This window comes from Castor canadensis, chromosome 15 (assembly GCF_047511655.1).
Source record: "Castor canadensis chromosome 15, mCasCan1.hap1v2, whole genome shotgun sequence".
Classification (NCBI taxonomy): Eukaryota; Metazoa; Chordata; class Mammalia; order Rodentia; family Castoridae; genus Castor; species Castor canadensis.
The window spans coordinates 80,522,943-80,549,882 of NC_133400.1; the positions used below are offsets into that span (position 1 = coordinate 80,522,943).

Below are 26,940 nucleotides of genomic sequence, written 5' to 3' on the forward strand. Positions count from 1 at the left end.
TTAATTCTCACAATAATTTTCTGCAGTTGAAGTATTATTTTTCAGATATAAAATTAAGACCCTAAGAGATGTGACTTATGTACACACCTGTGAAACAAATGTAGTTCACAGTGTTATGACATCATTTCTTTGTCCTACACTAATGTTTGTGTTATTCTTTGATGTCATGATTTTGTAACTGTTTAACAGCTTGGATGTTGTCTTTTCAGGACATGGCTTTAGTAGCCCCTGAGGCTCCTTCAGAACAAGCTAGGAGAGTTTTCCAAACCTATGATCCAGAAGGTAAAAGATTCTATTAACTCTGCTATGTGTACCACATTGAATTATACAGTGGAAGCTGACAACCTGTAATCATTCTCTTACCACTTAGAATCCTTTGTTGGAAAGATAGGAAATGAATCATTTTAGTCTCTAAATGTTTTCAATACATCTTGAACTAAGTGTCAAATTTAACAAAAGATAGTTGTAGAAATAATTACATGAAAATAAAAGCAAAAGTGTAATAGAAGATTCAAAGAAATGTGATTAAATTGAACTTAATTAAGTCATGAAGACTTCAGGGAAAGACCACACTGGTAAATGAAGCTAAAAGAAGAGAAAGTGATACATCTATAAACATGGGCAGGAGACAGCAATGTTTATTAAGGAGCTCAAAGTATTTTGCCTGAGTGGAAGACGGTAAAAAAATATATGTGTATATACATATATATATACTTAGATAGTATTTGCTAAAGTGAAGTGTTGATAGAGGCAAGAGATTATTGGAATAACTAAGGAAATTGATGATAGTAAAGGCTTGGATTTACATTTTAAATAAATATATTACAGAATGAGTTAAGCGACTTCCTGTAGCATAGCCTTTTAAAGATTTATTTAAGGCATATATTTTTTCTATTATATTTGGTAGCCTTTTAAATTTTTTCCTTTTATATATGTTATGTATATGAAATACATATATAATATTTCAGTGTAGAGTACACTTTAGTCATGTACCTACTCATACAAATGCTTGCTGTTCTAAGACATATGTGGGGACATCTTTTTCCCTGTACAGATATGAATTATAGTATGAAAGATAAATTCTTTGTGGAATGGAATACACTGTAGCATGATTTATGTAGGATAACATGATGGGTAAATTGAGTATCTTAGAGTTTCTAGTCAGGGCTTTGTATTACAGATGTTATTTAAATTTGAAATGATTGTCGGAGGTATTAATTAGACTTAACGTATAACCACCCAGAACATTCCAAAACCAAAAATACAACTTTATAATCTGTTTTTTTAGGTAGTTCTATGTTTATTTCACTAGTAAAATTTTTAGAAATTAAACTGAGTGGATGAGTTTCCTGAGAAAAGGATAAGAGAAGGAGTGACTCAGAAATCTTAGGAGATAATTGTTAATCAGTAAAGGCACAAAGAAGTACCTTCAGAGCAAAGAGTGTCTACAGGCATAGGAGACCTGAACTTTAAAAACTTTTATATAAAACTGGATGAAAAAAAAGAACCTCAGATTTTTAAAGTAGGAGACATTTGTCAAAGCACTAGATTTGTATATTTGCTTCTTGCAAGTTTTTTTAATCATTATGAGGTAGCAAGCTTGTACTACTGATTTTCTTTCACCAATATACCAATGAAAGTTAGAATCTTTTATATGACCAGTACTAAAGCCCAATTTGTAATCAGTGGCAATTTTTCCTAATTAAATCATGAGAAATACGATATGAAAATGAACTTACTGTGTATGTTCTAGAGAAAAAAATTGATAAAATAATTTTTATCTAAAGTTTTATGCCTGTCAGCTTAGCAGGACTATAAACTGCATATTAAAAAGCAAACAAGCAAAACTTGTTCAGCTACCTCAGAATAAGCTATCTCTTTCTGTACATGATTTATTATAAAGAAGATAAATTTTACTTATCTGCATATCACCATGCAGGATTCAGCTATAAGAAGTAAAAATATTAAAAACTGAACTAATTTTTCATTTTAAGTCTTTCAGTCACTCACAAAATAATGTGCTCAGCCACTAATTTGATTTTCCCCAGACATACCATGCTTTTGTTTCAAGGTATAAGCAAATCAAGCCTTCTTGGAACACTTAATTTATACTAACAATTCTTCTAAGCCTCTGAGTAGTTCCTGTTCCCATTTAACAGAGACTGGTGTGGGGACAATTGTACTTACACATGTAGAATAATTGATCTAGAGAGGAGCTAAAAAAAAAAAATGAATTCAAGTTCTGGTACCCATGAGTATTTTCGTATCTTTATCTCAATCCTCATACTTCTTTGGGTAGGTAGGCCTGTGATAGCATTGTTCACACTATGCCTTTGGCATATTATGAATTAAAGACTTTTGCAGGCAAGTGAACTGCCATACATAGCATCACCTCTGTGAGACCACATACCTCATCTTCTAAACAGGTGACTTAGTATTGATCTTCTTAATCACCAATGATTAAGAATCACTTATTCTTAATGGTGCATAAACCTGGTGCAAAGTGGGGACCTGTTTAAAAATAGTGATGAGTAGTACTTGCATGGAACACTGCAGGTAATAAATATTTTATCTCCATGATCTCATTAAAATCTTGCCATGAATCTAGTTGATAGGCAGGGATTATTATGACTGCTTTCTTAAGAAAACCAAATGTGTGACAGTTTATATCACTTCTCAGAGCTACAAACCTAGTTGTGAGAACTAAGACCATATTCTAGATTCTGTCCTAGAAAATGAAGCACCTTTCCCACCTCTACTGCCAGTGTCTCTTAGAGTTCCAAGTCATAAAGCAGTAATTCTTCATTTGATAGTGACTCACTTGATTTGATCAATTAAAATAATCACCAATTTCAGATTCTTTAGGATCTTAGGACCTTAATACTTATTTTGATGTCAAGCTTACTTACGAAGACAAAAGTATATTTTGAGCTGTTAATTTCTCATCTACAATACTAAAATTTTAACTTCAGCAGTACCTTGATCTATCACTTATAATTACTTGTCTCAGTTTTATGAGTAATCCTAAATTAAGAAATAAAGCTAGTATGTGTGCTCACTGCCTAAAGAGAATCAGACATCAGGCCAATGCGAAGTATTACAGATGCACTTTTAAGAAAAATCTATTCTTCAGATATTTATTTATTTATTGCATCTTTTGTAGAGAGATGTGTTTGGATATATACTTTTTATTCAGGTTTATGCTTTATAGGAATGTTCATAAAGTAAAAGGTATGGAGGTAGATTGATGAACATAGTCAATGACATTGGACAACAGAGAAGTTTTGTAGTACCTCCTGAAGAACATTGTAATGTCAAGTAGGTATATGTGATAGCCCATAAACACAGGAACTTATCCAAATATTTGTTCCTGCCTGCTAGTGGCCAAATAAAAGCTGTTTTACATTTGGAGATTATGGGCTTTTAGCTGTTACTTAACTGAACAAAATATTTTTTTTAGCTTTCAAATTCAAAGTCAAGCTCACAAAGCTTGAATGTTTTCACGTGTACCTTCAAATAAGTTCTTTATTCTCTATACTTCAAATTATTGCTAATTCTACAAGTTGGAATTTGTCTAACCTTTCACTTTAAAAATTTTACATTTTTAATTATACTAAATGATTTGCAGCCTTTTAGTCAAGGCCAGTTTCTTTTTTTTTCCAAGTAGCTATCCAACTGCTTATGACGTTTATAAACAGAAAGGATCTTTGTACAATCATAACTTCTTCATTTCCCTTCTGGTAGGGTATAGTTGCACATTCTGAATGGGCAACTGCTCACTTTATGCTGAAGTTTAATTATAGGAGCAAGGCTCTTGGACATCTTGCTCTCCGTGGCAAGATTTAAAAGATCATATAGTCCCTGGAAAAGACAATACTGTCTTAAAGTGGAAACAATCTTTAGGAATGAGTAAATGGATAGGGGAACATGGGCATGGTATGTGTAAGGGAATAAACAACTTAAAACTACTATGATTTCTAACTATCCTATAAGGCTTTTTTGTGTGTCATGTACTATTACAAGAGTTTGGGCTACTTGCCAGTGCAATTTCCTCATCAAGTGAAATGTATTTTTTTCCATAGAGTATTTTCCATAAAATAGTCATCAAAATTTGATGGTACTCTGCATTTCAACTTTTAATTTTTTCCCATTAAATCTCTAACTCTTATTTAAATCACTAGGCCCCTTTTTGTAGGGTATCTTTTCTTTGTCTTCTGTTGTTAGTTATCCAAATAACAATGGATCACTACATTCTTCCAAGAAGCTAAATAATATTGTGACAAATGGAATTTGTTAGTAAAGAATTCTTTTCACCAGATTTCTTAATGGAATTTAAAGATTTGCTTTTAGTAAATTATTTGTTATAATTTTAAGTTTAAAACATTTATCCATTTTACAGATGTGTAAGACTGCTTAAAGAGGTGATTTGACTTTTAATTTTTCATTGGAGTTCTCAGAAGTGATGTGGTTATATCTTGGTCTGTGTGCCTGAAAAAACTCATATAAGAGAGTATCTAGTAATAGGCATTGTGTTAAAAGTAAACTTACTATACTATTGCTTAATTCTTTGTATCCTTTTCATGGGTTCTTGCCCCCAAATCCGATCAGCAATAACAGCATTTCTTGAAATAAATTATTACTACAATTCTAATACATTTTTTTCCAGATAATGGATTCATACCTGACTCACTTCTAGAAGATGTGATGAAAGCTTTGGACCTTGTTTCAGATCCTGAATAGTAAGCTAAACAGGAAGTGTTGTCTTTTTGAATACAGATTCCACTAAATTTTAAAGATGGATACATTTTTGTTTATTTACTTATCTTAAATATCAGTTTATGTAAGGCAAATATTTGAGAAAAAATCAGATAAATCCAATATATTAACATATTTAGCATGCGTTTTCTTTCCCACTCTGAGTTTTTGCCTTTTTTTTTTTTTTTTTGGTGCACTGTTCCTGGAGGTACTGCAATACCAGGTCGATGCGTGGAGTGGACGGAACAAGCTCCTATTCCATCTCCCTGTTCCAAAAATCCATTTAATATATTGTCCTCGGATAGAAGACATATCAGATACTAAACTGATAAGAACAAATACTACACTTGATCTTAGCCAAAAGTTCAAGAAGCGATGAGTTTTTGTCTTAAGTAAAGATAACTGAAGACATTGAACATTTCTAAGTGATTAAATTAACTTATCTGAACCCTTTGTATGTAGAACATAGATTTTAATTATTGCCTTAATGTGTCTTATACATTGTTACATTTATAACTTATTTCACAGATTCTTTATTATCCATGAGAAAATCTCTTTTAATAAAGTGGTTATATGCACTGATCAAACATGGAAATAAAAATGAAGATCACTTAGGATCTACACTAACTTTTTATTTTCCTGCATAGTTTTTTCCTTCTGCAAGTTTTTTCTTACAATGAACAAACTTTAACTTACAAAATATAGAGTCAGCAAAAGCAGCATGAAACATTAGTATGCACAGTTTTTAGAATCTGGTTCTATTCTGTTTTTAAATAAACTCAGGTATGCTTTTTTGAAAGTCTGGAATATTTAGAAACTAATTATATCTCAATCAGTATGCCTCAGTCATTTTACAGTTGTATTTTATCTATTCTCAATAGTTAGAAGTGATTGTTTCCAGCTGAAAGAGGAAAAATTCAGCAAGAATTGAACTAATCCATTAAATGGTATTATAATAATTACTGTGTTTCTCCTAAACTGATTTGTAAGTAGAGACCCTCTTGTTTATTCTGCTCTAATTTGCAAAAGAGGATGGAACTAAAATAATTTTGGTTACTGACGATTCTTAAGGTGGGAAGAAGGAAGAATGAAATGGTTATTTTTGTTTTTCATTTTCAAATTCTTACATAAATAGCTATATACATTCAGTTTCTTCAGAATACATAATACCTCTTAAATTGTTACTACAATTGATTCAAAGTGTTTTTCTAAAAGTAGCTAAAAAGATTGAACTTAGTTACTTACTGTGTGCTTTGGCCTAATCACATTTATAAAATGTGATGCATAAACTAGACTGTATTAAGGAATATAAAAGTTAAGTATAGAAACAGTGTTTCATATCCCTGTTCATATCATAGCCTCACAGTCTTGCTCAGACCCACTAAAAGGTCATGTCCTTTCTGTACAACACTAGATGAGCTATTTCATGGCTGTCAGGATTCATGATAACATGGGGAATAAAACTTTTCTGAAAAGACCTTCATTTTTAAAACCCTTCAAACTGCAGAGAAAACCCTTTTTTCTGCCTTCTTTCTAGTCACGCATGACAGTGTTTTCCACCAGTCTGGTCTACACCTAGGTGGTAAGGGCTATGCAGCGATCTGTTGTCTATAGCCCACTGCTGGACCAGTGAAGTGCATGCACTTGCTGGAATTCACTGTCCTCAAGCTGAGAATTGTCCTACTTCTTTAACCTTCAAGTTAGATTGCTGAAGAATTTTAAGCCTGTATTTCATTTAGTTCTTGAAGTTTAGCTTTTTAAGAAATGTTTTTGATTATGTAATGTACCATTGCCTTTGACATGTTTCTTTTTTCTCCTTGGACTTAAAAATAAACATTTTTTCAAGTTAAATGCTTCATTTGATTGTTAAGTTCAGACTTACCTATGAAGCAAAGAGAATTTGCCTTTGGGAAGTTATAAGCCTGAGTTCATAAGCCTTGGTTTTTTAAATTACTTTACCTAATAAGGAACAATATTCCGAAGTCATCGTCATAACTTAAATTTTAAATAGTAACAGATTACTCTGGTTTAAAAATAACCAAGCATTGGCAAATTAAATGTCATTCCTGTGTATTTGTCATTAAGGTTCTAAAAAGAACATCTCTTAAGCTTTTTGGCGGTCAAATGTATTATACTACCAGTAATTTAATCATGAAAGAAAAAAATAAGCTTTTTTCCTCTTTAGTAGCCATTGTTTTTTTTTTTTTCTCCCCATAGTATAACTCTCATGAAGAATAAATTAGATCCAGAAGGATTGGGAATCATATTATTGGGTCCATTTCTTCAAGAATTTTTTCCTGATCAGGTAACATAACTGAGGAAATATATTATTTTCTTCTGTTGGTATGATTATCTGTGATTATTTTGCCATTTTTCCTACTTCTTTAAAATGACCTAATGTGCAAATATGAGACTGAAAAACTGTTATGTAACAACTTTGCCGTGCAGAGGTTGCAAGGGTGTATGTTTGCCAGTACAGCTATGCAGTGCTCTGAAGTAGTGCATTGATGCAGTGCACTGAGTGGTAGAGGGCAATGTGTACACCATTTACACATAATGATGTTACTTTCCTAAAGGAGGGATAAAATTACAACTTTGTAGAATAAAGAGATTCTCCTTCTCTACTCCCTGCCATCCATGTTCATTCTCTTAGGTAACTATTGTTAATACCTGGAAAGAAGGTCGAGGTGCCTATAAGTGGTAGTAAGTGCTCCTACCAATGAACCAAAGTTCCAGGAGAATTTCAGTTGAGTAGAATAAAAACTTTTGTTTTGTTTCTGTTTTGAAGTAGACAAAGCTGCACTGTTTCCTACTGGGACATGTCTTCTATTGGGCTTTGATCACTTGGTTATTGGGAATCTATGCTAGTCCTAAAACTCTTGTGTTATGTCTGTATTTTCTGTATCCTATGCCTCTTTTCTTCTTTGTTTCTTATCTAAGTGTTTTGTCACTGAACTGAATTATTTGGATAGATATTTTGTGGTCATTTCATCAGATATAAGCATAGTTTAAAATCCTTGATCCTATAAAAATGTCAGTTTCTGTTCCTCTATTATGAAAGAAATGACAAATAGAAAAATTGTTTTTAAAAAGATAAGGGGAAAAATCTTAAGATATATTTATTTAATTTCAAGATATAATTGTTAATTTGATATCTGATTGAAATTATCTTCAACAGAGTAGACAGTATTATTGGCATTCAGTCTCACGAGTTAAAAAGGGGCACATATTTCCTAAACCTTTATCTAGACTTTACAGTTATTATGAGTAAAGAGTAAAAAGGTAAAACTCAAAAAGCAGCTGAGGATATCACAGTAAGCAGTTGCACTTCTTTAAATGTTGGTAAATGCCTCATGAAAAATATAAGTTCATTTTATTTTCTGGCATTATTGGAAGGATACTCTTGGATTATAGTATCCTATTTGTCCACATTCCAACTATTAGGGGTTTTTTTTAAAGTTCTTTGAATCTAATGTGGTGCTTTAGGAAGCAATAATATTAATTTTACTCTTAATTTTATTCCAAGAAGTCTTCTATCAGAACATTTGATAGAAATAATTGATTTCTTAATTTTAAATGGAATAATAGTCCTGAGGGTTTTTCTTTTTTTTAAATTTTGGGAATATTTTGAAAGGGGCTTGTACAAACTGAGACAATTCTTTTGGAAGTACATATTTTATATTTAGTTAATTTAGTGTAAGTTAATGATGCTTATAATTATTATAACAACTTATTAGTTTAAGAAATTGATACTTTAATTGTAGCATTCCTTGAGGTAATAAAAGAGGGCTCCATTTCCTTTCTGTTTTTTGCATAAAGCAGACTTTTCATTTGGTTGTACTGCTTATTCCCTTTTAGTTTCTCTTACTGTTGGTTTATTTCCCTGCTATTCTGAACAGACTCTCCATCTGAGCCTAGTTTGTTTCATTGCTCCAGTATGGTTCATGCTCTTTCCTTACTTAGAGCCTGTAACCCTATTATGCATCTCCTGTAGAGCAAAGGGTTCTCAAAGTGTGGTCTCTAAGAATTTGTTTGATATGCAAATTCTTAAGTTTCTCCCCAGATCTAGTGAATTAAGAACTTAGGCGGTGGGGCTTAGCAAGTCTGGTTTAAAAGCCCTCCAAATGATTCTGATGGAATATAAGTTTGGGAACAACTGCCTCAAGGGAGAACCTGTCCCATCCTTACTTCTTCACATCTTGCAAGAGCTCAGATCCCCTGTGACACAGATCATTTATGATTGTGGCCTGCAGTACTAATGACCTCCATCTCTGTTATCAAACCATGTATAGTGACTTTGTCACTCATTTTCGCTGTTATTCATAGTACTACTTTGTACCTAACAGATCAACATAATGGTTACTCAGTAAACATTTATTTAATTAGCAAGGAATAAATGGAATAAAGTTGCAAAACTGGAGTCAAGAAAGACAACCAGCTAGGAAAATATTTATCTAACTTCAGTAATCTTTACAAATGCTTCAAATAGTTCAAACAGAAGAGCATTTCCTTACTATGAGCAGAAGCTGATCAGGGAAGTGGGAATATTCATAAACTTTTCAAGGCAATTTATTTATAATAATAGAAGAAGCTGTGATTTATTAAATACATACTATGTACAGGGCACTATGTGCCTTATAAATTAAGTGCTATTATTTCCCCATTTTTGGCAATGAGGAAAAGGGGGATTAGAGAATTTAAGAAAACTGCTTAGTCATACAACTATTAAGTAGTTTGTCTAAGAGCCTGACATAGGTCTGTGTAATCCCAGAGTCTAAACACTGCCTTTTATAGATGTTTCTATATTTTATGTCAATTTTACTGGAGCTAGAGAATATAAATTATATTAAATTATCATAAATTGCTTATTTTTAACTTAAGTTCTGAGAACCAAGACCCAAATAACTCTTCTGAGTAACAAATTGCATTGGCTTATGTATACAATTAAGGAAAAGATGAAACTTTTCTATTTGGTGTATTTTGAGTGGTTTACAAGAATATAAAAGAGCTTAGATTTTAGTTGGGAGCACAAAAGTTGAAAAGTTAAAAATTTAAAGTCTTTCAAAATAATAGACTAGATGATACAAAGTAGTATATGATTTATTCTTTAATTATTCATACAACTTTTATTTATAAAGCTTCCAAAGAAATAAACCAACTAAATATGTTCAGGAAAAGCTTTACAGAGAAAGTAAGATTTGAACCAGGTCTTGCAAATGAGAAAGGAGGAAGAAGAAGAGGTATTTTAGAAAGGAGTAAAAAGATCATGGCTGTACAAAAGGCCAAAAAAAGATCTTTTCCTATGAAAATGAGACGTATACTTGACTAAAGCAGAGAATTCAGAAAGTTGAGTAGTAGTAGATAAGAATGAAAAGGTAGATTAAGTCCCATATTATTTTAGAATTCTTGATTGCAAATCACTGAACATCACCGAATACCAGCCTGAATTCCCACTTAGGGGAAAACACATAAATGAGAAGGCACAACTCAAAGGAATTGCAGAAGCAAGCACCAAGAAGGGGAGGTGGCTCTAGGAGCCTCAAAGACTGAACAGAGGCCTTGAGCGCTGCCTGGAGACTTCATCTCCCTCCTCTGTAAAGTGGCTACATTCTCTCCATCGTTCTCTAGGAGCTTGCTGCCCTTAGTTCCAACTGGAACAATTCCTAATGAGGGACTCTGGCTCAGCCTGGTCTCATGTCCATCCTTGAGTACATCAGAAATGGCCAGGAAGAAAAAGAGGTTAGATACAGAAGACTTTCTGTAATTCCTGGGATCCAGGAACCTTCAGTGGGGCTGTACAGTCAGTGTCCTTGAATGCTAGGTTAGGAGAATAGAACTTGGATGGTTAAGAAATTGAAAACCAAGGTTAAGATAGTGAGAATGGCATAGTCTTTTCTGCAAATTTACTCTGATAGTGATTTTTCATCTATCCTTTATTGAGTGTTATTAAGGTTTCTTTAAGCACTATATGTTTTCACTTTGCTCTTTTCACCGATTAACAGTTGACAATATTTTTCATGGAAACTCCTAATTCAATAGTGTAGACCAAATTCATATATATTTGTGATCTGAGTAAAAGTGGTACTTCTGTTCTTCCATATTTATTAGGAACAAATTATTTACAAAAAGAGAAGGCAGAAATGTGTTTTAGGAAATATTTTTTGTGTTTTAGAAACTTGTCCTTTAAAACCTGAAAGTAGTACATACATATAGTTAAGTATATAATGAATTCAGAGATCTTATCAGCAGGTCCTTATTTCTAGTCTCTTCTCCAGAAGCAACTTTCAGCTTTTGGGTTTTCTGGTTGTTAACTTTATACAAGTATTTTGCTTTTTCAAATGATTCCTAATGAAAGGATGAGGATTTAAGAAACTTGGATTTCATTTTCACTGCTAATTAGAAATTGCCTTATATAAAGATACACAGTTTTAATAGTAATCTATTTATAATAGGGCTCCAGTGGTCCAGAATCATTTACTGTCTACCACTACAATGGACTGAAGCAATCAAATTACAATGAAAAGGTATGAGAATTCACATATTAGTCTGTCTTTAAATACATATACAAGTATATAACAATGTCGGATTCCCCTACAGTTGCTACCTACCAAGGTTATCTCAGGAATCTCTTTTCTACCACAACATGTTTTAGTATTGGTCATATTCAGTTTGACTAATATGTAGTACTCTGCCTACATTAGATTATGGAGCAATAGTTTCACTGTAACAAAACAACTACATCTGCATCTATAGTGTTACCTTGGGCTGTGTATGTATTTCCAAATCAGCATTTATGGTTAACCCATTGAAAATTTTTACTGATCCATTTAAATGCAGAAAGAGGTCACAGTGAGATTTTTGAGAAAAAATATTTTAAAGGATTAAAATAACCATGATGACTAGTTTTTACTGAAAATTTACTTGGAATTGGAGTAAATACTCTGCTTTATCTCAAGTTTCACACCATCTTATGAAGTAAGACATGTGGTATGTCTATTATGTTTGCATTTATTCAAGTAACAGTCATAGTAGCTATAACTAACATTAGAAGGAATAGTGCTTACCATTCCTGTTTCATTTGATCTGTACATGCTGGTTTCATAAGTGTCTAAATTGGAGAAAGGCTCCAGAAAATAGAACATTATGAAATTAGATACATAGTTTTAGTTAAGTCAAAACTAAAAGAATAAAATTTACTTTTATTTTCATAACAAAATATAAATGAGAAAATTTATTAGGTCCAATAATTTATTGATATATATAGAGAGAGAGAGAGAGAAGGAGAGAACATAAATTATCAATAAGAACACTTGGATGCTATTTCTTAATGTGTGTTGATGAGTGCTTCATCTAGACTTTGAGGTTTTGCAGAGCTTTGTAATAGGTACTTTATAGTCACTAAATAGTTACACAATCCCTGCAAGGTAGTCAGTCAAATATTATCCATATTTTACAGATGAGGCCTCTGAGACAGGGAGATTAAGTGACTTATCCAGAGTCACACAGCAAGTCATTGACAGAGCAGGGATTGGAACTGAGTTCCTGATTCCCAATCCTGTCCTTGGTCTGCTTGGCCACGCTATAGTAAGTTTTCGAATCATGCTTGTGACAGGTGTCTGACCTACTAACACAAAGATCAGAAATCAAAACAGATGGACTGTTAACATGGCAGTAGTATATAACAACTGTAAAGCAACGCTTGTGTGTCATTAAGTTGCAGAAGTATAATGTGGTGAAGTCACTAAGGAGCTAGAAATGTGATAGAGGGCATAGTACAGGACTGTTGAGAACATCCAAAGAAGCAGAGCTGAGCCTGAGCCAGGCGGCAAAAAGCCGTCCGAGGCACCAGAGACAGCTCAGGACTGTGCTGGCACTTCTGCTTTAATGCTGGGAGCTACTGAAGTTCTAGGACCTGTCTTCTCAAGCAAAATAACTTGAGTTACAGTCCTTGTAGACAACTTTTCAAAGAGAAGCACTTTTGCTTTGAGTAAGTGAAAAGTGGGAGTCATAGTTGTAATAGTAAGTTTATTTCATTATCAACTTATTTCACATTAAAGAATGTCTTTAGACCTTTCTAAAAAATAAGATTTATGAAACCAAATTTTCTGACCTAGTAATAAAACATGCTCTGTTGCTATATCTAAATGTTGATTGTTTTGACTCCTCACTCAAATAGCTTATGGTTTTTATATTGGAAGAATATAATTAAATCATATGTTTGTCAGCCATTGAATGTGTAAAAGGTAATTATACATACATTGGAAGAAGGCAGTCTATATCCATTCCTTTTAAATTATATAGAGTTGGAATCTCTCAGTGCAAAAAAAAAAAAAAAGTTATTTAATGTACACAGTGTGAGCCCTTGGTAATGAGTAAGGGCTTTTGTTGGTATGTTCTGTCATAAATCCTTCTAAGTATTTGCTTTTAAATCAATGAAACCAAAGTAAATATTTTCCAGTATCTAACTGCCAGTTCATATTTAATATGGTAATTGCCCCTGCATATAAAGTATTGGTTAGGTTGGTTTATCAACCTCTTTCTACTACTTGATTTTTGTTTCTGTCTTTGCATCCTTTTGATTTATTTTTCTCCATTTTTCATGCTGTATAACATATACTCATGAACTGCATTTCAGAAATATTTAATATATGACAGCAAATTGTCTTCAAGTCTGGAAAGTCAGTCCATAAATTCATAGCATATTACTGTATTTGTCCTGTGGCTTCCATCTCATGAGGGGTCATGTGGATGCCATAGTATCACAGTAGTAGGAATTACATCAATTATATATATCCAGTAATTAGCTTCCTTGAAGGGTATGTATCATCCAAAGACTGACTTTCTTTTTATCAGAAACAGTTTCTGTTTTGTGATTCACATGTACTCACTGGTTAGCTAGCAATTAAAATTTGTATGATTGTTTTGTCTGTAAACAGATATTCTTCATAATTTCTGTCAAAACAAATTTACATGTGAAGCTCCACATGAAATCACATGTAATTCCTTATTTGCTAGCCTATAAGAATATTAATTGACTTTAGTGACTTTTTCTTTCCCAACAGGTAATGTACGTGGAAGGGACTGCAGTGGTTATGGGTTTTGAAGATACTATGCTACAGACGGATGACACTCCCATTAAACGCTGTCTCCAAACCAAATGGCCATGTATTGAATTACTCTGGACCACAGATCGCTCTCCTTCACTAAATTGATTTGCCTACTGTTTATAAGGAAGATTGTAGTAACAGATGTTGAAAGGGGAATTCATGACTGGCAAATGGCTAAATTAAGCTAAACACTGGCACCACTGATAAGCTGTAAATAACAATTAAAAACACATTAGTGTTTAAGATATGTTTAAGTTATTTGTTTTAAAGCTTTATGTTAAAGGTTACCCTATTTTAACCCTTATGTGAAATTAACTAGCAAAATTAAGCTTTAATCAAAGTTTGTTACTTAACAGACAGATAATTGGCCATTTATCAAATTACAAGCATCATAATAGTATGTAGCATTTTTAGAAAAGAATTAAAGTCACTATTTATAAACTTCTGTTTGGGGGTTTTATTTCATTTGGGCCCATACTATTTGAGTGATTCTAACTTACAATAAATGAGATTCCATATTTTTGTTATTTCTTTTCTAAAATTTGTTTTCCATTAGAAATACTGGTAAATAATAAATTATCCATCCCCGTTCTTTGATCCACCCCAGCATGTTTACAAAAAAGTGAACCTATATGGAAACTTCCCATTTATTAATAACTATATAGGGGATGTATTTTTTAAAATAATAGAAAAGAGAATCTGTTTGATAGTCTTAACACTGTTAACTTTCACCATATTGCCAAAAACACTTTTCCAAATTTGCTCCAACAGCCCTGCAAGCCAGCTTTCTTGTATATTTATAAATGTGATAAATGCATGGGAACATCTGTTATTACATTAGTATATTGCATTATTTATTATGATTCTAGTTGATAGCCTAAATAAAGTCTCTTTTTTCTTTAACACTGTCCTTGCATTTTTACATCAGTGACTCAAACAAATGCTCTTAAACAGAACAGACTAGAAAAATTCCTAATGGACTCAGAGACAACCTTGACTAAGAGACCAAACCAGAGGCTTACATGAGACCTCTGCTAATTCACACAGCCAGAAGTGCAAGGACCTGTGAGGCTAAAGCCACGGAAGCCTCATTCTGTTCACTCTAAGAAGGTATTTACTTTATTCCAATTACTTTGCTGCCCAGCAACTTGGAATATGAATAAGCAGAAGTAGTTTCTTTCCTTTACCTGTGAAGTAATTATACATTTCAGAAGTGAACTTTTCCTTCTATAGTGTATTTCCTGTGAATCATTGGATTTTTATTTCTGTTTCATTCTTGCACAAACACACAGTTAAAATACAGTAAAGTAGATCTGAACATAGGAAGAAAGTGGCACAAGATTTTCTGTGTAACTTTTGGTGATACCCTGTTCTAAGCATATGATATTGCTAGTGTTCCAGCTGTACAATGTCAGAATTTTTTGGCCTAATTTTAGCTGCCTTCAAATGTCTGTGAGACCCATTATGCAATAATTAATTTCTCAAAGAACTCTAGTCCTAAATTCCATAGGAATTGTGAAAAAGCGTAGATCTTGTAATCACTTACCCTACAAAATAGTATGGTCCTCTTACTATTGTAGGACCTGTTACTATTACAACAAACCAGCCCAAGACTTCATGGCATAAAGTGGTCTTTATATTTTTAATATATTCTTGTGAAAATAATGTCTTCACAGATGTTTAAGTGGCACAGTGGGGTGATGGCTTGCATGCTTCTTGGTCTGGAGGCCCAGCTGAGACACTCAGGCCAGGGCTGGAATCATCTTACCCATGTGACTGACAGGCATGACTGGAACCTTAGCTTGATCTTGTTGCCAAGTGTAGACACTACACCAAAAACTACAGATACATGTTTTCACATGCATGTGGGACACTTAGATTATAATATGTGCAATAGATTATATGATGGAGGATAAAGCAAGTCTAGAACATTCCAAAAGTTTAGAAATTGACACACAGGAATTGCAATGAGAATTAAAACATACTTTTCACCGAATGATAATGAAAATGCGACATAGCAAAAATTACAATTTATATTAAAGCAGTACTTGAAAAGAAACGTATAGCTTTAAATAATTAGAAAAGTAGAGAATTCAGAAATTAGAAATCTAGGTTTCATCTCAAAAATAGCCCAAACTTTTTTTTCCTTAAAAATGGAAGTAATAGTAGCCAAGATAACACTGAAGTAGAAAAACAAATTTTATGTGTCCAGATTTCAAAATATTTTCTGAAGCTACAATAATTAAATTTGGTATTAAGTGTAAGGATAGACTAATAGAACAAAATACAAATTGATCATGTCTTGTCTGAAATGATTGGGACCAGATGTGTTTCAGATTTGGGAATATTTGCATATTCAGACTTGGGATGACACCCAAGTCTGAACAAATGCATTTATGTTCATACATAATTTGCATTCAAAGCTGAAGGTAATTTTGTACAATATTTTCAATAATTTTGATATTCTTTATCATTTGTGACAAAAATATGTAAACAATTGGAAAGAAATTTCCACGGTATGCAATTTTCTACTTGTATCATGATGTTCAAAAGTTTGGAATTTGGAGTAGTTTAGATTTCAGGTGCTCAACCTTTAGGTTGAAAACAGGCTCACAAACACGTCTGACTGACAATAAAGGCTCTACTACTTAATTGTATTTAAATAGAAGGATAGTTTAGTGCTTATCAATCAGTATGTTTTTGAACATGAGCCTTAAATCGTATCTCACTTCATATGCAAAAATTAATTTGAAATGAACAACAGACCTAATGTGAAACGTAAAACTATGCCCTTCTAGAGGTAAGAATGGGGCCATAGTTTTGTGACTTATAATAGTAAAATATTTCTTGAAAAGCAAATACCAAAACATTAATCATAAGATTGATAAATTGGACATTTTTTAATAAAACTTGGGTTCATCAAAAAGCAGTTAAGAGAATGCAGCTGGGCATGGTGGCACATACTTGTAATCTTAGCACAGGGGAGGATCTTGAGTTCCAGGACAGCCTGGACAGCCTTGAGACCTTGTCTCAAGGTGGAAGAGGGGGATGCACAAAGGTAATACAAAAACTAGAAAAAGATACCCGCATCACATATAAACGTGTGATACAGATCTATGTGTGTATATATGCATAATATACACCCTATTCAGAATATATAAAGAACTACTGCCAATCAAAAACAAAAGGACAACCAGATTTGAAAATGGGCAAGAGACTTGAAGCAGCTCTTATAGTTGTCCTCTGAACACCTATGAACCATGTTAGTGACAAGTCCTGAGAGCAGTTAGTGTTACACACACCATCAAAGAACTGACAACTTGGCACAACACAGCATGATGAAGGCAAGGACTGGTCTCACCCCTGACTACTTGCTCCCAGTATTCATTTGGTCAATTTAAATTCCAAGTCCTTTCACATAATCTGAATCTACTGCAGAATATATGGGTACAGGAAAGATTTGTAACTCACCAATTGCAAAAGCAGTCCACATGAAGATGGCAAGAAGAACAACGATGGCATTTGAGAAGGTCGCCTTCATGGTGAAGCTGTGGAAACATGTAGTTTTTGATGGTAGTAGTACCAGGGGATGAGATAAGTAAACCCTAACCCCGCCAGCTCCACTTGCTTGGAGTTTATTCCCACTGGTTTTGCTGTAGAAGACACCCCCCAACTGAAGCCACTTAAAGACTGTTCTCCAGTGAGTTTATCACCCCCTTCCTCTGGAGGAAAGTTGCTTTTCTCTCTCTCTCTTAGTTCACCAGGGAAAAGTAGCTGTTTGCTATCTCCTGTTCTCCAGGGAAAACATGCCTTTTTGTATCCTAATAATTAACTGCAGAATTAACTACTCCTGAGAAGAGGAACAAAAAAGACATGAGTCATATAACTTTCTGTAACTTTTCTTTCGATTTACAGAACCCAGAACATCCAGTGACCTGCAGCTAACAGCAGCCTGTGTCTTAGAAAAACAGAGCGCCGAGATTTGTAACTACCTTGGTGCCCGCCAAAAACCTCTATCTTCTTTAATTTGCTAGTTTTCCAAATACATCTTTTTTCTTGCCCCCAAAAAAAAATAATAATAAATTCCAAGTCCTTTAAAACAGTATGCTAATCCACAAGAATTTGTTGAACATTTCTGTATGTACTAAATAAGATATTAAACATAAAGCATTCTAACATTAAATGAACAACAAATGTCCGTTCTCTCTACTTGCCTTTTCCTCATGAGGAAGATAAAATGGAGAAAACACAGGGCCTGCCATATGTAGGTAAAAGACACTTCTAACTGCACACCAAATTTGCACCAGCTCAAGAGTATAACAATAAGTATTATTTTTTTGTCATTTTGTTCATGATGATTTTTTTCTTATTTTATCCACATGCAAAATTTATAATGTAGAGTTTGACTTGAATATGATTTTGCTGGTACTTAGACCTACCTAAGATACATAAGATACAATTTGTAACTGCAGTATGCAGTTTACAGCAGCAATTTAATTGAAGAAAAAGTACCAACATAGTGTACTGCCATGTATGATAGAATTTGTCATGTCAGATTATATAATTCTCAGAAATTTTGTAAGCATGAAAAGGAGTTTCTGTGTGTGTAAGATTGGTGGTACATATATTTTTTTACTGAGTTCCGAATCAAGCTAAAACTAACCATTTCTCATGAATTGCACTGGCTCATTCTGTTAACACAGTGCTTACGTTATGCAATGATATTTTGTTCCCTGTCAATTGCCCTCTTTTTCTTGTTTGCACTAACTGATGTCACATATTAAATCAACTGACTAATTCTAAACAAGTACTTTGAGTGAAAAAGAAAATGTGAACAATTTCCAGCTGTCTCATGGAATTAAAACATTTTGACTATAAATGCATATATTTTAATAGGGGAAATGTCATGTCAAAACCATAGCACTCTGAGAAAGGAAAAGAAAATAGTGTTTCTTTTATTTGCTTTATTTCGTCTATGGTCTCATTTACTTACTGTCACACTTTTGATCTATTCATTTTTATAGTTCTAAGAAAGCAAGTACTCTTTTTTCCCCTATGGCAGCCCCCAAATCCAGTGAACTGAGCAGCATTTTTTCACGAGAGGTTGGAGCCAGCAATTAGTATTGCGAAAATGTCTGAGGCAGGGGACCTACACTCACCAGCCTCATATCCTTGGACAAGTTACTTGGTTTCTGTTTGTTCTCTTCACCTGCAAAAATGAGTTGAGAGCTTTCTAAATATTATGCTTGAATTTTCTGGCTCAAAGTAAGCAGTAGTGAGTGTTACAATCATTATCAAATCATCTTATTCTAGTCAATGAAACATTTAATACCTCTCATCAGAACTATGAGACCTCTCATCCCAACTATAAGGTGTAGGGGAAAAATGCTACCTCTCTAAATGAGATGGTATACAAACAAATATATTTTATATTAGCCAAAAATAATTACTATATTATAATATTCAAGCTCTCAAATAATCCAACTTTTTAGGGAACAGGGCCGATAGGACAACAGTTTTCAGCAGATGCTTGGACTCCAGTTTGTGACTACCTCACTGGCAGTGCTAATATCACTGCAGTAAGTTTGGAGTTTTCAAGAGCAACAACCAGATCTTATTTATAGCTGTAGTTCTGGTAACAGTTTATGAGACAAAATTGTGACTCAGTAGTGGTGTACTGAACTGTTATTCAATATAAAACCCATTTGTCATCAGTTATAATCTTCACACACTGAGTAAGGGAAATTGAATTGAGTCTTTTTTTCTCAAACTCTGGAGTTGTAAGAGTTTTCCCCATTTGTCTTCAGGAAATGCAGTGTCTAGTATAACCCTGGATGAAAGCATAATATAAAAGGAGGTAACATACAAAGATTCAACTGGCTAGTGTCCCATACTCCAAAAAACAATGATATTGAGTGACCCAGATTAATCTTCATTAGTGAAATCTGAGGCAGGATAGGTTGCAAAATTAGGTCAAAATTTCTGACAATGAGAGAAGAAAGATGGCTTTAGGTGAAAAGGGGGCTGTCTCTCTCCTAATAGCGAATCCAACCTTGAGGGATCAAAACTTTGGTTTGATTGCAGAGGGGTTTTAGAATTTTGCACAGGAGTATGTGTGGGGCTGAGCATGGTCTCTTGCATTTAGGAGCTGAGATCAGAATGAGTGTGTCTGGTGCCTACCTGTTTCAGGAAAAGGCTGTGGAACAAGAGTGGGAGGAGGTCAAATGCAAACACCCTATTCATATTTTTAAAAGGAACATGTATCATATCCAGAACAGGCAAGAGGGAGGGTAGTTAAGAGCCAAAATCAGACAGTCCCAAATGGAAAAAATTTAAGATGGGGGAGTTTCCAAACAGAAGGCAAGGGAGGGTCATCCAGAAAGAGTCACAGGGCACTTGGTAGAATTCATGTTATTCCCTTGCTGCACAAATGAAAAAGTAAAAACTGGAGCTTAAGAATCAAGGTCACACACTAGTGAGTAGCAGAGTAGGGACTCCAAGAGAAGCCTTCAGGAAGCACCTGCCTATCTCTGAGCCTAGACCAAGGCTACACTAACAGGCCTTGGGTGGCGGAGGGACTAATATTATTACCATTCCTCCCACGCTTTCTCAGTGAGAGAGACCCTCACACAACAAACACGGGGATATATTGATCTACCCTACTGAACAAGAAGGAAGAGAACTAGAGCCAGAGCAGCAGGCAGTGAAGCAGCTCTGTTTCTACTTTCATGGTCATGAGGGGGAGTAGCCACACCTGAGCTCTCTCTAGGTGGCTCAGCTAGGACAGCAGCCCAGCAGGAGTTCATGCACTAGGCAACTGTGCAGGAGGCAAGCTGTGTAGAAGTGTAAAGATCTCTCTCAGGTATACCCTGGAGAGAAAAGCATTTTGGATTCAGTCAACAATCCATAATAACTCCCTATCGGCCAGGATAGACAAGACAACCATCCAGGATAGGACTGCAAGACTTGCCAGTCACAGAAACAAGGGCACATCTGTGACTTTTCCTTCCTCTCTTCTCACCCCAGCACACTGGAGGCCAAGATGCAGTAGGATATGGAGAAGGTTTCTTGGACACATTCCAAGCACTTCCATCATGCCAGTCCTAGTAGTCAAGATCCCATTGAAGATGTACTAGTTCAGGGAGAGTGAGAAATGGAGGCAGGAAAGTTTGACATTGAGTTTGAAACTGAAGCTTCAGACTAAATTGATAATAATAACTATAACTAAACTGAAAGTTAAGGAACTTTAAAGTCATTCTTAATATCTCTCTCTCTCTCTCTCTCTCTCTCTCTCTCTCTCTCTCTCTCTCTGTCTCTCTCCTTTCTCTGTCTTCATCCCATAATTAAACCATCACAAGTGCCTGTCAACTCTACCTTCAAAATATATCCACAATATGACCAAAGTACATTATATGCATGTATGAATATAAAATAATGAAACCCATTAAAATTGTTTTTAAAAGGGGTGGGGTAATAAGAAAGTAATAGAGTGAATATAATCAAAGTAGAATACATGTATAATGAAAATATCACACTGAAAGCCATTTGTAAAATTAAAATAAGCTAATAAAAATGTACCCACAATCCAACCATTTCCCACCATCTTGCTGCTTCTGTTCTGTCACCATCCTTTCTCACCTGGGTTATTGCATAAACCCATCACAAGCTATTTGTCACTCAGCAGCAGAATGATCCTATTAAAATGCAAGTTAGAACATGGACCTCTCTTATTCAAAACCCTCCCAAGGTTGTCTTATGCATGGTCTACCTCCACTCACCCACTCCCATTTTCTCTCATCTTATTGTTGGTAAATAACCCACAAAAGCATTTATGTTTTCCAGAGGGAACTGGCCTCTTTGCTGGTCTTCAGTTCACCAGGCAACTCCTGACCTAGGACCTTTGGGCCTGCTGTCCTGCTTCTTCAAACTCACCCCCTGTAATGGTTCCAATGTGATTTGTCCTCTAAGGGTTTATGCGTTGAAAGTGTGGTTCTCAGAGTGGTGTGATATTGAGAGATGGTAGGGTCCCTAAGATGTGGAGTCTTGTGCAAGGTGATTAAGTCACTGGGGGCACCACCCTTGGGAGAAATTAATGTGGTTCTCAGGAGAACTACATAATGTGGGAGTGTTATAAAAGAGCAACATGGCCCCTCTCCACTCTGGTTTCTCGCCATTGTGATAGAATCCACCATAAGGTCTGCACAAGATCTGCACAAGATCCAAGTTAATGCTAGTGCCACTCCTTGAACTGCGAGTTAAATAAATCTCTTCTTCATACATTACCCACCTTAGATATTTTTCCATAGCTACGGAAAATTGAAAAATATGTCCCCTTACCTCTTTTGGATCTTTCTTAAATGTCACCTTCCAAAGAAGTCCACCCTTTCCTATGCTATTTAAATTTTAACTCCTACTCAGATCCCCAGCACTTCCTTTTCCCATTTTCTTCTTTATTTTTGACTCAGCCCCTTATCTATATTCAACATATTCTACTAATTGTGATAGAGTATATATCGATGTCCTGAATTCCTTGATTTCCTGCCCAATCAGGAGTGTTCATATGCTTTGCTTTGACCAGTAAGGTGTGAGAAGTTGTAAGCTAAGCCTGTACTTAGGAACCATAGTATGGTTCCGTTTTCCGTCTTCCATGGGTTCAGCCTATCCCAGGGAGGGGTTTCTCCTCAACCCTGAAGGAGATACAGTGATGACAGCAGGCAACCTACAAATGTCATATAACCTCAACCCTATCATTTTTTTCTCAGATTGACATCATTTAAAGCTAAATGATACTCTTATTATTTTATTATCTATATTTTGTACTACAATGTAGGCCCAATGAACACAAGGATTTTTTTTGCTTGTTTTGTCTACTACTTTATCTCCAGTGTTTAATACACAGTGAGAAATCAATAAGATGTTTGTTGAATGAATTTTTCTAGCCAGGAATTTTTCAAAACATAGGAATGAGAAATTTGACAAAGAATGGTTTAAGTCGATGCCTGAGAAAACAAAAATGTTTCATACACCATCACAGAGTAGTCATCACACAATCATACAGTTAATTAACTATGGATTTGGTGTATAAAAGTACTGCATACATTGCTATTGTGCCTATCATCATTATTTGTTGCAAAGAATATAAGGAAGCGAAATTATGGTATGACAATGAGGTATTTTGAGAATGGAGAACTCTCTGTTAGGGCTGAGTTACTGGGAAGATGGAACGTTCCAAACAGCCTTGCTTGTGCAGCTGACAGTGCATCCAGGCTGCTAGCTGAGAGTTCAGTTGGGATTTACCCCCCAGATCTTTGGTTCTTCTCTGTGTACACTTCTGCATAGGTTGTTGGACTTCCTTGCAGCACAGAAGCTGGATTCTAGAAAGGAGTGTTACAAGAGGACAACCCAAAGTGTAATAGCCAGGCAGCCTCCACTTAAATCACATTTGCTGGACTCGTTTGGTGAATGTTAGACATGTTGGCCAAGATCAGAATCAGCAGGGAGGTGGCTACCTCAGGATATGAGCACTAGGAAAAACAGATCACCGGGGATGACAAAGGTCATAGTCTACCATAGCCATCTCAGGAAGCATCTGCACCAAGGCAGATTTTGGATGCAACATCCAAAATCTCACACTTATAAAATATGAATTAATTTGGGAGAAAATTTCACACCAACCAACTTAACAAAAGTCTGATTTATAAATGAAAATGCTGATGTTTCATATATGCTGATGTTTGATATATTTATTTGGAAATATACCTCTATCAAAATTCAGTGCCGTATATATACAGACAATAGGTCATCAGGGTGGGGAGGGTCAGTAGAAAACCAAATTGCAGATTTCTTGCTCAGCAATCAAAAAAAGGAAAGCCCACGTTGTCAAAAGGACATTTACAGTGTGCTAATGACCTAGTGTGTTATCATTCTCCAGGTGAAAGAATGTTTCATCTCAGTCACTAGAACTGGCCATTACTATCAACATAATGAGCCCCCAGGACAATGCTAGACAGAGAAACTACACTTTGCCCTCAGAATTTCTTCTTTAAAAACTTAATATGAGCCTGTGAAATTGCTATTTCAGAATTAAAATCACCAGATTACCACACATCTTCTACTAATTTAAATTTAAATTTGTAGTTTCTGGATGAAATTCAAGGATACTGGTTTCAACAGTTAATATATACAGAACATGTTATGGTTGATTGGTTACTTGAATAGGCAATCACGTTCACTGCTTGATGTTTCTCCTTAGCATCAGTTGTAGAGAGTTATTGTATTTTTGCACATTCCTTTAATTCCTCAAAGGAGCATACTCTAAATGGGCATAATAAAACTTGCAAATAAATGTTTAGAAACATCAGCCTGGCATCACTTGTACCAATGTTAGGAATGCATAGAAAGTCCAAAGATAGAAAAATAGATCAATTATGAGGACCATGACTATGGAAGGGGACAAATAATTTGATAAAGCTTAGGACAGAAAGATGAACTGGAATTGGTTTGAGAGTAAGGTATACAAAAAGAAGGAGGAAATAAAGATGATTTAAAATTTTTTATTTGGGGGTGTTAAGAAACAGAACTCAAGAAAGAAAATCATTTTGAATCAATGGAGGAGATAGAGTGATGATATTTTGGGGACATGTTGACTTAAAAATATTTAACAGACTTGTTTAAGCTTTTATTATGTGCCTCTCTTAGACACAGTGCTAGGCTCTAAGATCCAGTGGGAAATAAGACTAGGTTTCTGCCCTTGGGGATCTTACATTCTACTAGAAAGAGGCAAATTATAAGCATATAAGCAGATAAGGTAATTTCCAATAATAACATAAAGGTTATAAGAAAATAGAAAGAGGAAGCAGGATAGAGAATAGATGGTACTGATAAGGTAGGTAGAAACTACATCATCTCTAGTGACGGGGGCAGGGAGACCGTGAGACCTGAATGACAAGGATGAGTCACCTCAGACAGTGTCTTGGGGGAAGCCTATTCCAGGTGTAAGGAACAGGTATAGAGGAAAGAGCCAGGTTTGCATGATTGAAAACTGGAAATGAGGAATATAGGAACTGAGATTAGTTTGGGGATGGTAGGAAGACGTCAGTGAAAACACGAGTGTTAGGCCATTGTGATAGGTTGTGTTTTATTCTTACAGTGATGGCACCCCACTGGAACACATTAAATAAGTCTTAGGATCTGTTGTAAACAATCCCTGTGCCTGCTTTATGGTGGCTGTATAATAAAGGAGCAAAAGTGGAGGTGAGAGACAATTAGGAGACTATGTTAGAACGCCAAGCAAGGGTTATTGGCCTGGACTAGGTGCTGGTCTCAGAGGAGCAGAGAACTATCTAAGCAGATACACTTTGATGGAAGACCCAACAGCACCTGCTGATGGAGTCAAGGTAGGATATGAGGAAAAGAGAGTAATCATGCAAGACTGGCACCTGCAGTCCCCAGAGAGAGAAAGTGAGAGACACTGGGAGGTAGAGAGACGTGCACACAGATTGGGGAGACAGCAAGAGGAAGAACAGCAGGATATTTAAAATAAGAGCATTCTAGGTATTAAAATATCTAGAAATGTACAGCTAGAATTTAGGTGAAAGGTTAAAGTTGGAGATCTTAACTTTAAGACGTATCAACCTCAGTATGAACCTAAATATGGTGGATGAAATGTTCACACACACTAACAGGCTAAACACAGAATGGGAACAGCAAGACATGCAAAGGATAATATTCTGATTTAGCAACTAGCAGGACAGAGAACCAGGAGCCATTTGCAGAGCCAAATACTGTGAGGACTCAAGTGGCCTGAAGACAGACACCATGACTGGGGGAGAGCCTTGTTTGTTGATTTGTCTAATATGAGACCCAAGAGAGAATTTCTGAAAACAAAGGAAGTTCCAGATGCTTTAGCGGCATAGAGGGTGAAGGCTTAGAGCCAAATAACTTTCAAAAGGAACTCTTGGGAACCAGTGAAGATGGAATCAGTTAATGAGATACAACTCTACACCCAGTGGAGCAACAGGGACTCTCATTCATTACTGGTGGAAATGCAAATGTACAGCCACTTTGGAAGATAATTTGATGGTCTCTTATAAAACAAAACATAGTCTTACCCTATGATCAAGCAGTTATACCTCTTTGTATTCACCCAGGTAAATGGAAAACCTGCACATGGATATTTATGGCAGCTTTATTCATGATCATTAAAACTTAAATAAAATCAACATGTCCTTCAGTAGGTGATGAATAAATAAGCTCTGGCATATCCAGATAATGGAATATTATTCATTACCTTAAGAAAAACTAAGAAATCATGAAAAGACATGAGGGAACTTAGATGTATACTATTAAGTGAAAGAAGCCAGTCTATATGACATTCTAGATAAGACAGAACTATAGAGACAGGAAAAAAGGTCAGTGGCTGGGGGGAGGGAGTATGAAGGGGTGAATAGGCTCACAGAAGATATTATAGGGACAATGAAACTATTCTAAATGGATACATGTCAAAATATGTTTGTTCAAAGTCATAAAAATTGCAACACCAAGAGTAAACTTTATGTTAACCGTGGACTCTGGATATAACGAGTCCATGTAGGCTCATCAACTATAATAAGGGCACCACTCTGGTGGGGAGTGTTTATAGCAGGAGAGGTTGTGAATGGATGGGGACCAGGTATTGTATGGGAACTTTTATGCTTTCCACTCAATTTTTTGATAAACCAAAAACAAGATACATTTTATTGACTGAAAAAACAAAATGGTTAGAGTGGTAAGGCTGAGGTAGAAGGAAGGAGACCCAGAACCATAGCTAAAGCAATGTGTGATATTATAATAGTAGTCCCTATTTGTTAGCTAATCTCCAGTTTTCCAGTTGCCCAGGCCAAAACCCACGGTGCTGTCTTCAGTCCCCTCCTTCTCTCACACCTCTCATCTAATCCATCAGCAAATACTATTTGCTGTATCTTCAAAATATAGAATCTGATCACCACTCCCCATCTTCATGCTTCAGCCCCCTCATTTTCCACGCTCATGAAAACAGCTTCAAAAGACAACACAAGCCCTCATTGAGTCCCTGGGGTCT

The 26,940-nt window shown here is 35.2% G+C and overlaps 1 protein-coding gene and 1 non-coding gene across 6 annotated transcripts in view; one reads left to right on the plus strand and one right to left on the minus strand.

Moving 5' to 3' along the window:
* Positions 1-14,765, plus strand: part of Mindy3 (MINDY lysine 48 deubiquitinase 3) — a 65,199-nt gene extending 50,434 nt beyond the window's left edge. For 4 of the 5 annotated variants that reach the window (XM_074056597.1, XM_074056598.1, XM_074056600.1 and 1 more), the window contains 5 exons: positions 210-282; positions 4,667-4,739; positions 6,973-7,060; positions 11,208-11,279; positions 13,818-14,765. In XM_074056597.1, the coding sequence (XP_073912698.1) occupies positions 210-282; positions 4,667-4,739; positions 6,973-7,060; positions 11,208-11,279; positions 13,818-13,967 (456 nt within the window). In that variant the 3' untranslated portion in view covers positions 13,968-14,765. Of the gene's footprint in view, positions 1-209; positions 283-4,666; positions 4,740-6,972; positions 7,061-11,207; positions 11,280-12,211; positions 12,340-13,817 lie in introns of all 5 variants that reach the window. The other variant, XR_012442155.1, reaches the window with a different exon arrangement.
* Positions 4,942-5,132, minus strand: LOC141417600 (U2 spliceosomal RNA). The gene has a single exon (XR_012442258.1). It is a non-coding gene; the product is annotated as a U2 spliceosomal RNA (small nuclear RNA).
* Positions 14,766-26,940: the final 12,175 nt, after the last annotated feature.